The 13029-nt window shown below is 36.5% G+C and overlaps 2 protein-coding genes and 1 pseudogene across 2 annotated transcripts in view; 2 read left to right on the forward strand and 1 right to left on the reverse strand.

Annotated features, from left to right (window-relative positions):
- The window catches only part of LOC116016041, a 44399-nt gene extending 37927 nt beyond the window's left edge, over positions 1-6472 (reverse strand). Inside the window, exons 1-12 of the mRNA XM_031256208.1 lie at positions 6425-6472; positions 6229-6336; positions 5734-5815; positions 5359-5462; positions 3287-3382; positions 3146-3193; positions 2634-2687; positions 1816-1919; positions 1540-1657; positions 901-1002; positions 601-801; positions 70-227 (exon numbers count right to left, since the gene is read on the reverse strand). Of these exons, the coding sequence (XP_031112068.1) occupies positions 70-227; positions 601-801; positions 901-1002; positions 1540-1657; positions 1816-1919; positions 2634-2687; positions 3146-3193; positions 3287-3382; positions 5359-5462; positions 5734-5815; positions 6229-6243 (1082 nt within the window). The 5' untranslated portion in view covers positions 6244-6336; positions 6425-6472. The remainder of the gene's footprint in view (positions 1-69; positions 228-600; positions 802-900; positions 1003-1539; positions 1658-1815; positions 1920-2633; positions 2688-3145; positions 3194-3286; positions 3383-5358; positions 5463-5733; positions 5816-6228; positions 6337-6424) is intronic.
- A 452-nt stretch (positions 6473-6924) lies between these two features.
- LOC116016404 lies at positions 6925-8251 on the forward strand (annotated as a pseudogene).
- Positions 8252-11757: 3506 nt separating this feature from the next.
- LOC116013606 lies at positions 11758-12552 on the forward strand. The gene has a single exon (XM_031253456.1). The coding sequence runs from the start codon at positions 11758-11760 to the stop codon at positions 12550-12552; it is 795 nt and encodes a 264-aa protein (XP_031109316.1).
- Positions 12553-13029: the final 477 nt, after the last annotated feature.

Raw genomic sequence — 13029 nt, forward strand, 5'->3', positions numbered from 1 at the left:
AATAATGCCACATGCATTTGATTTCTCCCATTTTAGCAAATGTTCAATCACTAAATTCCAATGCCTTACCACATTTTCTTCTGCTGCAATCCAGCTTGGGCAGCATAACGCCACCATAAACTAGGTCTCTCAAAAACTGGAATCATTGGTCTTAAATGAGATACTTCTACATATGCCTTATATTTTGCAATAGCCTCCACAAGTCTGATCCAGTCATGATACTGTGACTGCAATACAACAAAATTATATTCCACTTACTTCCAAGGAAAAAATTGTGCCATTCCCTCAACCAAAGAAAAGGTAGAATAGAAGAGAGAGCATTCAAACTGGCAGGATTCTCAAATCAGTGAGGAATTTCAATTACATTAACTTTATCTTGCAGTTTGGGTAGTATTTGATTTTTGTATAATTAAAGAAATTACTTTCTGACATTTCTTTTATTATATTAATATTAGGGTTTCCCTAAACCAACTATTTTAACATTAATTTCTTAAAATTGCCTTCAATTAGAAAAACATGAAGAAGCCAACAGTAGTAAAGCAATTAATTAAGCATAATTTTCATGGAATCTGAAATAGCACAACTGTCAATGTTTAGCACCTCTGTAGCCATCAAAGAAACATCACTGACAATCAGGGAAGCCTGCTCATAAGGAACATTAGTATCATTTCTTTCTTGGTTCCCCAAACGATGATACTTAAGGACTCCATTGACTGGAGATACCAAGTAATTACGCTCCCTAGCCCATGCAGACACAGTTGTATTGTTCTTCATTGATTCATTAATGCCATTTTCAAAGATCTAAAAGGAAAAACAAGAGTGTCAAAGAAGAGAGAGAGGGTGATAAAGCAATAGACATACTAGTACAATAGAAGGCAGACACCGAGTATATGAATGTACCTCAATCCATTCTACAGGAGTAAGATCCTCCCATTTCTTATCAAACTTCCAGGGGTCACTGTTTGTATCATGGTACACAGCAAGCCTTTCAAGTTGAACCAACTACAACAACAATGTTCATCAAGTTCAGGCATCCAATTAAAATTTCAGGCCATAGCCTGATTATATATAGGCATATGAAAACTAAAACTCGAAAAGACATGAACAATACAAGCTCATATTCATTTTGTGATGCAACGTAAGTTAAGGACTCAAGATACCAGGCAGGCTCTGATAGTGATGGAGATATAATTCCGTTAGCTAGTGGAACAAAGTAAACATTGATTCCATATTTCCTTTAACATGCTCTCAGCAAGGGATTTCAATATGCTCCAGCATTTTGAAGTGTGTACAAACAACGTTAATCGGGTATGGACATTCACTTTAGCAGGACTACATTTAAGTTGCTAAGGTAGAAATGTAGAATTGGTAATTTCCATTTCTATATATGATTATATGTAATACGTATGATTCATTTTTCCCCAATCCAAAATCAAAATCCTACTGCACAATTGCACATACTAGATGCAAAAGGATACATATAAAATCTGCACTAGCATTTTAAATACCAGAGAGTCTTCAAAAGATTATGGACCTAACCTTGCGTAATCTATCTAAAGCACCGCTTGTATCAAATGTTTCATTGCCTTTCTCATCCATCGTAACTGCAGCAAGCTTTGCAAGAGTAACACCACAAGAGAATGGATGCCCGAGATTGCTATTTGAAAAAAGGCCAAAAGAATAAATAAAAGGAAGCAATTATTCAAAAACAATAAAAGTAGTGAACAGCAGATATCTCCACAAGAAAATAATGAGCATAAACTATTAGTTCAGTGCAAAAGATTCCCAAAGTTTCAAGCAAAAACACAAATCAACCTGACAGAATCCTCATATCTGACATGAACATTGCTAATTGTGATTTTGAGGTTTCCAATTATAGTTGCAATTAATGATCCCAGCCAGGAATTTCCAGCAGCTGGCTGAAAAGGAAAATAAGAACAAATTAAAAAAGAAGCAACTAATAAAAGGCAATGCCACCAATACCTAGAGTTACCATACGGTCCATATAATTGCCTGGAGATTCATGCAAGTTGTCTAAATTTTAATAAGAAACTTAAACAGAATGTAAGGAATCTATAATTAAAAAAAATAAATAAATAAATCACTTGTGCTATGCTTCTAATAGCCATTTAAATCCAATAGTATACTGTAAAGCCTATTAATGAGCATGTTTTCCCTAGCTGAAATTTCTCAAAAATGATCTATTTGATAAGGGCTTTTTAGAGGAATTTGGATATTTAACTATTAAAACTCAGTTACAAATAAATGAGTAATATTGATGATGGTCAGAATTACAATAAAGGTCACAACGCACACATCTATTAGATCAGAATATAACATTTTTAAAATTTAGGGAGATATGCAAAACTTCAAAAGTGTCATTAAATTGTCAAGGTGTATTCTAAGATGCCTTATTTGAAAAGCCTCAACTGAGGCTAATGGCTTACAAGAGGTTAGATTTTTCCTCTTACCTACTGTCCTACTCAAGAAGTTTTTTCTCAACAATTAATATTTGGTTCAACTTTAATCTTTTTGGAATTATTAAGATTCAAAATAGGCTGGGTCAAACATACATAGCTCAGCACAATTAGAAGAAAACATGACAGAAATTAAGATAAAAATTGAAATCATACATTTCCTCCGAGCTTTGACCTTGATAGCGCTTCAAGGGTGGCCGATTCTGCTTCCTGCATGGAAAGACATCAAATGTAAAAAAAAAAAAAAAAAAAAAAAAAAAAAAAAATTAAGGATATTTAAGGACACTATACCCATCCAGGAGACTATAAAACTAGATTTGGGGAAAAAGTGTCAAAAAGCAACACTTAAGCATATTTAAGGACTCAAGCATTATATTCCCTTTACTTGAATGGTTCCAGCATCTCGCTTCTTTCAAAGGTGCTGGGAAATTTATTACGTAAACAAACTCAGGAACTCACCAATTCCATACCAATAATCCATTAATTTCAACAATAAATTTCCTATGACAAAATAGTTCAACGAAAGAACACACAAAGTTCTAGAGCAGTATTTCATTTCAAAATTATAATTTTTTTTCTCATGTAGGAAATGACCATTGACAAAAAGAGTTCAAAGCAAATATTTAGTATGGAGTAGTTTGCAGAATAAAAGATAGAAACAATTTTACCTCGATTTGTTGTAGTTTGGCCTCAAAGAGTTTCTCCCGGTCCTCTTCCTACAAGTAAACACAATTGTCAATCTGCTGTGGATTGAGCATATATCATTGAAGAGTAACCAATTCAACAAGAAAAAAGTAGAACCCTCCTACCTTAAGAGACCTACCAACAATAGCAGGATGAGCAAGAATAAAAACTCTATCAATGAGAACAATAACAGGCTCCTTCCCAAGGCCTTTCCATGGAACCTGTATTTATGTTAAAAGTTAAATTGATGAGCACAGCATGAAAGAACCTGTATTTATGTTAAAAGTTAAATTGATGAGCACAGCATGAAAGATTAACACTGGATAATAAAGGAAGTGAATAATGCAAAAGCAAAAAAGTAAGTCCAACCACGTTCATTAAGGTGTCAAAATATGATATAGAAAGCATAACCTTTATCATAATCATATAAAAGCCAAATGAGAAAAGGTTGCAGATAACATACAAAATGAGAGGTTAGCACAAGCAGATAACATACAAAAGAGGTTAGCACAAGCAGATAACATACTGCCAGAAGATCTTCGGAGTTGAGCCATGGAAAGAATATAGACTCCTAGAGGAAGCTTTTGGTTGGTTTTTGAAATATTTGGATCCAGCAAAAAGCTTTAATATAAGTCAAAGGGAAACAGAGATAGGGAAGATTAGGAGAAGGTATAGAAGAAACAAAAAAACATTAGCAAGACTACCAAGCTAGGGAAGGTAAAGGATCAACCGAAAAATGGAAAGGAAAGATGCAGTCAGCAATGTAATGGATGGGGGTGGTTACTACAAACAATAAACCAACTAAAAGTAGGGGTGTCAATCGGGCTATCCCATTTTCGGGCTAGCCCTATAGGGCTGTCGGGTTAATCAGGGTTTTTTTTCTTGTCAGGTTTAAAATTCTTGGACCTAAGTCCTCTAACCCTAAAACCTCATGTTGTCACTTGTAAGGCTTATCAGGCGGGCTCAACTAAAACTTTTGAAATTTTTTAAATTAACATTCGAAATTTTCAATTTTAATAAATTAGCGCATTTACACTAATAAATATAAACTTATATATCATTCACTAAATATAAACCTGTATTTCTAAATTCCAACTAAAAATAATTAATATATTTACACTATATTATAGTAATTATAATAAGTTTTTTTTCACTATTTATTTTCATAAAAAATATTTTATTTGTAATAAATTTATTAAAATTGTATTTACAAATTTAATAAAAATTACTAAAGATGAACTTACATATAAATTCCCTATATATTTTGTTTCATATCACTTGCGAAACAAAGAATAGGCTTAAGTGGCTCGGGATATCGGGCTAGCCTGTTCGGGCCATCTGGCTTGTCAATTTCAGGCTTATCGGGCAAAAATTTCTTGGCACTAACCCTATAATTTATCGAGCTTATCGGGTCAGTCCATCGGTTTCATCCTAAGATTGACATCCCTAACTAAAAGTCTACTTTGCTCAAAAAGCATGCCAAAATGATTAAAGGTGAAACAGACTTTTCATTTTCATGTAACTAGTCAAATTTTCTTGGGGTTTTCAACAACAAAATTTGAGTCAATGAATGAAGTGAGGAGAGTGACAACAACAACAACAAAACAAGATAAACGGAAGAGCATAAACAACATTAAAAAATAAAAACAAAAACTTAAAAGCTTGGAAAGTGGCATCAACTTTAAGAAGTTTTTAAGTAGGAAAGCAGTGAAGGAAGTTGCTTGTCAGTTATGTCTGCTTAGGTTACTTATACTATAGGCAGAAGAAAACATGTGAAGAGCTTCTGCGACTGTCTTTTGTAGATATTGTCTGTTGTTTCATTGTTTGTGTAAACAGAACTGATGAAGGTATTAGTCCTGCAGTTAAGTGCTATGTACTTCACTTTACTCAGTTATACCTTGTTGGGGTTTCTACTATAACTCACTTAAAATGTATGCACAAGAGAGATGAATTTGTCAAATATTCACCAAAAACAAAAACAAAATAAAATATATTTGAAAAAATACAATAATTTGAAAGGGGGAAAGGAGTAGGAGAAAGTAGATATATAACCAGTAGATCAATGATGGCAGTACAATAAATACCTAGGTTATATAACTTCTAGATGAGAAAAACCAATTGACTGAAAGCAGTTGAAAGTTGAAAGTACGTAAGAGGTACGAAAACAATTTAAGAGAATTTAGATGTAGAGAACTACCTTTAGAGTTATAGTGCCAACAAAACCAGCTTTGACAGTGACTGGTAGTTTCAATGAGTTCAGTGCCTCTGCCTTTAACTTCAAGTCTTTGAGAACCACATCACCTATGGAAACAACAGTGTTATCAAAGAAATTTTCAGCAATAACATAAACTACAGGAAAAAAAAACATATACAACAAACAGCTAGAAAAAAATGCATTCCTTGGGAAAACTAATCTATAAATTATGTTATAAATGCTACCCATTGACATAGGTTCATGGACTCAAAACTAGTCCTTTGAATATTTTTATCCAAGCTCCAGAGACTCTAAGTAATGAATAAGGAATCTGCGAGAAGGGATAAAGGATAGAATTTTGAGGAGGAAGAGTTGCACCTTTCCACACACTAATTCGCAATGCCTCTGCTGATAGTCCATGGACATATTCACCCAGATATCTTCGAAGCAAATGTAGAACCTACAACCATAGTAACAAAGTATAGCTTAATTGATACAAAGCATATATACTACCCATGTGGCACTCTTAGTGGAATTTAGATAATTGGCACCAATCATATCCTAGCATCCCTTGAATGAAGGAAGTCAGCAGTGCACAAATCACATTTACTTGCAGATTAAGAATACAATACACGTATCCAATTTCTTCAATATTTCACTCGGCGCATAAATAAAGCAAATAATTAGTTATAAAAAATTATAATAAAAAATAAAGCATATGCAATTCCACTGATTCGAGTTACACGGTGAAATAATTCTTTTGAAGTCCTTGCTTATAGATCGTTAATAACACAATAAACAAACTAACGGCAACAGGTAATGAAATAATTCGTTAATGAAACGGACAAGGAGTTTATGAGAAAATTTATTTACATGTGCTTCGAACATGGTGAACAAATGTGATCCTTCAGGGCGTTTTACGACTTGATCACCGAGGAGAAAGGTGGTCGCTCTTCAGAAACTGCCATTGAAATGAGAAAACTGGAGCCGTATATGAGTGAGTGAAACCCTAATGGTGCACGTGCACGCTTATATCGTCAGAAACAAGGAAACATAGAAATTTCACAACCTCTAATGTGCATGTATGGCGAGGAGGTTGGTCAAGACTGTAAGCATATAAAAGCGATCATCTCCATAAGAATCCATTGCAGGCCGTGCAGTTATTTGAACGGGTCGGGTTAGTTCAGATCTAATACAGTTTCTCAATAAATCAAATCTTTTAAGAGTCGTTTATAATGATATCATGGAGCAAATTTCATTTTTTAAGAGTGAAATCCATTTTTGGTCCTACATTTATTGCGTGTTGGACACATTTAGTTCATCATAATTAATTTTGTCACATTTTGTCCAGACTTAATAAAAGTTGGACAATTTTAGTCCACCGTTACAATTGATGTTAAGGCTCCGTGAAATAGAAGGTTATTTTTGTATTTTCCAGTGCTATTCTTCATTATCACTTTTTTTTTGTTTACATTTTGAGCCCTTTAAAATCTTGAATTTCTAAAAGCACCCCTCAATCTCCCTCCCTAAAAGCTCACACTGTTGTAGACACAACTTCTTCAATCTCACATGACGGCTATGGCTTCACTTTTCCTTCAAACTCCAGCTTTCACTCGATATTTGCCCAAACCGCTGAAAACCCAATTTGTCCAACCCTTCAACATGTCCCTCTCACTAGGGTCGTGTATATGGCCCGACCCGCGACCCGAGTTTCATGTGCGCTGATACAACCCGACGGCGGGAGGCTCGTGGAGCTTTTCGTCGAGGAATTAGAGATAGGGAAAGAAGAATCAGGCCCTGGGTCAGCCCCGAATCGAGCTCTCCAAGATCAACCTCCAATGGCTGGATGTGCTCAGAGAAGGCTGGGCCAGCCAATTGAGAGGCTATATGAGAGAACACTAGTTCCTCCAAATTCTTGATTTCAACTCGCTCCGTTTCGACAATGGCTCCCTTGTCAATATGTCCGTGCCCATCGTGTTCGCCATTGACGACGCCCAGAAGACCCAGATCGGCGAGTCCAGCAGTGTGGCCCTTGTCGACGATTAACACAGGACCTTAGCAATTCTCAACGAGTAAGGACAATATTTTTCTACAGCTTTATTTTCTTGTTTTTTGCTACAGTTTTTTTGTTTCTCGGATAATTTTATATATGTGGAGGTTTAGTTTCTGGAACATGGGGAGTGTCTTGAAAAAGATGAATTTAGTGTACAAAGTGAATTAAAAAAAAAATCTTAGTGAGTTGTAATTTATTTTAATGATAAAAAAATAAATAAAAAATAAGGTTTCCGACAATATTTTGTATTCTTCAAGCTTGCCCAAGGTCTATGATAGAATTTATGATATTTTGTGTTCTTTGGGTTGATTGCAGTATAGAGATGTATAAGCATAACAAAGAAGAAAGGATATATAGCAAGAACTCTCCATGATGGTCTTGGCAGCAAGATATATAATTTCTAATATTTTGTGTTCGTTGAGCAAGCTATAACTAATGCTGGAAACTGGTTAATTGGTGGGGATTTGGAAGTTATAGAGCGAATCTGAGTACCATGATGGTCTTGCCAGGTTTCGACTTTCCCCAGCAGAGCTTCGAGACGAATTCTCTAGGAGAAATGCAGTTGTGTTTGCCTATCAGCTCAGGATGGATGAAGAAGACCACTAGAAATGACAAAACTGCCCTTCAATTTCACGGAGACTTAACATCAATTTGGACGGTGGATTAAAATTGTCCATTTTTTATTAAGTCTGGATAAAATGTGGCAAAATTAATTATGATGGACTAAATGTGTCCAATGCACAATAAGTATAGGACCAAAAATGGATTTCACTCATTTTTGAGTTATCCTCGTCATAATTATATTCGTGCCATATAATAAATATGTTTTCATTTTTATTCTCACCATAATTGTATTCGTGCTATATAATAAATATGTTTTCATTTTTTATCGGAATAATGGTCAAATAGGCCACTGAACTACACACTAAAATGCAATTAGGATATCGAACTCAAAAACAATGCAATTGGGTCCCTGAACTACACAAACTCATGCAATTTGATCCAAAATGACTTGTTTTACCTGCTTTGCCGGTTACCAATTTTAAAAATAATATTTTAAAATAATTTTAAATAAAATAATTAATTAAATTAAAAATTAATAATTAATAATAATAATAATAATAAAACTTCCGGCCGGAGACAATTCGTCTCCGACAGGAAGTTTTTTTTTTAATTCTTAATTTTAATTAATATTTTATTTAAAATTATTTTAAAATATTATTTTTAAAATTGGTAACGGGCAAAGCAGGTAAAACAAGTCATTTTGGATGAAATTGCGTGACTTTGTGTAATTCAGGGACCTAATTGCATTGTTTTTAGTTCGATGGCCTAATTGCATTTTGGTGTATAGTTCAGTGGCCTATTTGACCCTTATTCTTTTTTTATCCTCACCATAATTGTATTCGCGTCATATAATAAATATGTTATCTTGAATTTAAATAACAAATAAAAATATTAAAATATATAATATATAATATAATAATATAATAAAAATTATCATATATTCAAAGTTGAAACAATCGCTAGGCAGCCCAGGCCTCGTCGGCGACGATTGTTTTTATCGAAAATAATTCTTGAACCTTAGTGACCTGCTATCACAAGTCACTAACCTGTTTTTTTATTTCATTGCACCAAAATAATATGTTAAATGATTTAATTGCACCTTAAAAAAAGTGTAGATACCTAATTGGCTTTTCAGATAAAATTTGAGAGCATATTTGACCATTTTTCAAACAAAATATAACATACAACAATGATTTAATATTTATATATAAGTTTAGGTACCTAATTTATAACATACAAAAAAGTTTAGGTACCTAATTAACTCACCGGATTGTATGGTGAACCCCAGAGACATCGGCGTCATTTAGGATGGAACCTCCTTAAACAGCTATCGTAGCAGTTCAATCTACCTTGGGTGGTAGTTGGTGACTTTAACGACATTATGGCTCCTTGTGAGAAGAGGGGTGGAAACCCACAACCCAGCTAGTTAATGGAGGGTTTTTGTGAAGCGGTAGAAGCAAGTGGGTTATATGATTTCAACTTCTCAGGACATCAATTAACTTGGGAAAAATCGAGAGGAAAGAATGATTGGATTCAGGCTAAACTGGACCGGATTTTAGTCTCCGAATCCTGGAGGGACGAATTCGGAGAAGCGCAGGCCTCTTCTATAATTACCTCTAGAAGTGATCATATGCCTATCTTCCTAGACCGGCCTAGAAGTGCATTCAAGACGCCCCTATCGGCCTAGGTTCAAGTTTGAGAGCCTCTGGTTGAGAGAAGCAAACTGTAAAGCGGTGGTTCTGTCAAGTTGGAATGCATCGCAGGGCATGGAGGTGATGGACAGATTCGAATTATGTGGCAATGCAGTCTAGAAATGGGGGAGATTCCTCACCAAAAATTTCAAACAGAGGATTGACTATTGGCAGAAGATAATAGAAAGAGCAAATTGCAATTTTGGTCTACTGACTATAGAGGTCCTATTAATTTCCATCCACGACTTTCAAACGTGTTAATTGCATACCACGACTTTTCAATTTGTATCAATTTTGGTCACTCCGGCCAAACTAACAGCGAAATTTCACCGGAAAATCATAAACCCTAAAATAATGAGGGTATTTTAGACATTTCACATCTACTTTCTTCTTCTCCAGCGAACCCTTCTTCTCCGGCGAATTCGAAGCAGAGTCGAACGAGACCGTGAATTCCGGCATAGCCAGCAGAGGCTCCAGGCTCATAAAATCAAAGAATTAAGCCTAATAATGTGATTATCACTACCTCCAATTACTCGCTTTTGTGGATCGGTGAGAGTGGCGTACGCGGCATGCACTCTGATGAAGTCTTCGTCTGACGATTCCCGACGAAAGCTAGACGCAACGTCTGGATGCAAAACCCTAGTCAGTCTCCTGTACGCAGCCTTGATTTCCTAACCAGTTGCGCCCGTATGAATCCCGAGAACTTCGTAGAGCAAAGTGTGCGTGGCGGCGGCGGTGAGTAAATGGATAGAATATGATTGGCCTCGCTCGCAGCTCACGCCGTAGTGATAACATCGTCGTCGGGAACGCGATTTTGGATCGCCGGAGAAGAAAAAGAACAGATGAATTCGCCGGAGAAGAAAAATAGATGTGAAATGTCTAAAATACCCTCATTATTTTAGGGTTTATGATTTTCTGGTGAAATTTGGCCGGTAATTTGGCTGGAGTGACCAAAATTTATACAAATCGAAAAGTCGTGGTATGCAATTAACACGTTTGAAAGTCGTGGATGAAAATTAATAGGACCCCTATAGTCAGTAGACCAAAATGACAATTTGCTCTAATAGAAAGGATCAAGGCTCGGTATGACAAGAGAGGGCGTGACCTGTTCAGAGAAGCCCAGACCCAACATCTAAGGGCATCAGAACACTTACTGGCGGCAGAGGTCAATGGAGTTATGGTTAAGAGATGGCGACCAGAATACTACTTTCTTTCACAATTCCTTCAGGCGTATGAGACAAATTAATCAGATCAAGAAGCTGAAGAATGAAGAAGGTACATGGGTTGACAGAGGTAACGAGTTGCATAACCTCATTATTAACTATTTTCATAATCTGTTTCAATCTCCTTCTATCAACATAAATGTTGTAGTGTCCTCTGTAAGCAAGAAAATATATGAGTTCTAGAATGACCTTCTGGTTCGTAAGTTTGAGATTAATGAGATCAAAAGAACTATTTTTTTATATGAACCCGGACAAATCCCCTGGTCCGGATGGTTTTACACCTAGTTTTTTCCAACACCATTGGGATATTATTGGTCATGAGGTGGTAAGGTTTTGTGAGAGTTTTAGACTGTCTAAGGTCCTCCCAAATGGTTGCAACAACACCCACATTGTCCTAATCCTCAAAATAAAAAAAAGCCAGAGTCCATGGCTGACTTTAGACCTATAGCCCTATGTAATGTACTGAACAAGACATTAGCCAAAGTCCTTGCCAACAGGATCAAACCTTTGCTAAGCTCTTTAATCTCAAGTTCCCAAAGTGTTTTTATTCCTAATAAACTGATCACTGACAACCTTCTTTTGGCCTATGAATCCTATCACTACCTTAATAGGAAATCCCAAGGTGCAACTGGTTTTGTTAACATGAAAATAGATATGAGTAAAGCATATGATATAGTGAGTTGGAATTTTGTTGAGGGGGTGCTAATCAGGCTGGGGTTTAGGTAGGACTTTGTCAACATGATAACAGGCTGCATTAGATCTGTTCAATTCAAAGTGGTGAAGGAAGGACAAGAGTTGGGACCCATCATTCCTGGTAGGGGTTTGAGACAAGGGGACCCCCTTTCTCGTATCTTTTCATTTTGGTGATAGAATGTTTGAGCAATATGATTCACATGGAGACTCAAAATGGGGGGATTCACAGCGTTATTGTGGAGAGGGGTGCTCCAGAAATAATCCATTTGTTTTTTTTGCAGACGATTGCCTCTTATTCTGCAAGGCTAATTCTCTTGAAGCAAACACTATGAAGACTATTCTTGAAGAGTTTTCTCATGCTTCACAGCAGCATATTAACTTCAACAAATCTTCCCTTCTTTTTAGCAAAAATGTGGATTCTCTGTCTAGGAAAGTGGTCAGTGAAATTATGGGCATTTCTGTAGGACACTATTCTGGAAAATACCTGGGACTTCCTTCTTTGATGGGGAGGGGGAAGAATCAAATTCTGGGTTTTATAAAACAAAAGATCTTGGGCCGTATAAAGAGCTGGAATAGTAATTTCCTTTCAAAACCTGGCATGGAAGTAATGATCAATAATGTCTTACATGCAATCCCAACCTTTGCTATGAGTATATTTCTTCTTCCTGTGGGGCTATGCAAAAGTATAGAAGCAGCCATGAATAAATTTTGGTGGAAAGGAGAGATAGAGAATGGTAGAGGCATAATTTGGAAGAGGTGGCAAGATCTGTGCAAACCGAAGGTTTTTGGAGGAATGGGATTTAGCAGGATTAGAGAGTTCAACACTACTCTGCTCGGCAAACAGGCTTGGCGTTTCATCCATTACCCGGAGTCCCTGGTTTCTAGAGTTTTCAAGGCTCCAATGAAGAGTTGTTACAAAGCTCTTAATAATGCACTGCCAGTTGAGGATTCTATGAAGTGGACTGCAACCTAGAACCTGCCAATTTCCCCGATGATAAAGAACTTTCTATGGCAGGCATGCGCTAAGTGCCTCCCAACAGCTGACAACCTCCGCAGCAGGAGGGTGGACTGGCCGGCTCAATGCAAGATGTGCAACACCCATGCCGAAACCATTGACCATCTGTTTACTAATTGTATTTTTGCAGAGGCTTGCTGGAGTAAATTGCCTTTCATATTAAATCTAGTAGGTACTAGTTTTGTGGATTGGCTCATCGAATGCATGTAGAAGCTCAACAAGGAGGAGGTTTCTCTGGTGGTGACGGTTTGCTGGAAGATATAGGACGCCAGGAACAAGATTATTTGGCACGACCACAAAACTCAGCCACATCAGAGAGTAGTTGATGCCGTTTCTTATCTTCACGCTTGGAATTTTGTCCACTGCAAGTAGGAGAGTAGTGCTACAACACCTAATGCCTAGACGTGGAATAACCCCCCCCCCCCCCCCCCCCCC

Source organism: Ipomoea triloba, chromosome 1, assembly GCF_003576645.1.
Source record: "Ipomoea triloba cultivar NCNSP0323 chromosome 1, ASM357664v1".
Taxonomy (NCBI): domain Eukaryota; kingdom Viridiplantae; phylum Streptophyta; class Magnoliopsida; order Solanales; family Convolvulaceae; genus Ipomoea; species Ipomoea triloba.

Excerpts from the sequence above, each read along its gene's own strand:
- LOC116013606 (XM_031253456.1), top strand. The coding sequence starts at position 11,758 with ATGTTTGAGCAATATGATTCACATGGAGACTCAAAATGGGGGGATTCA.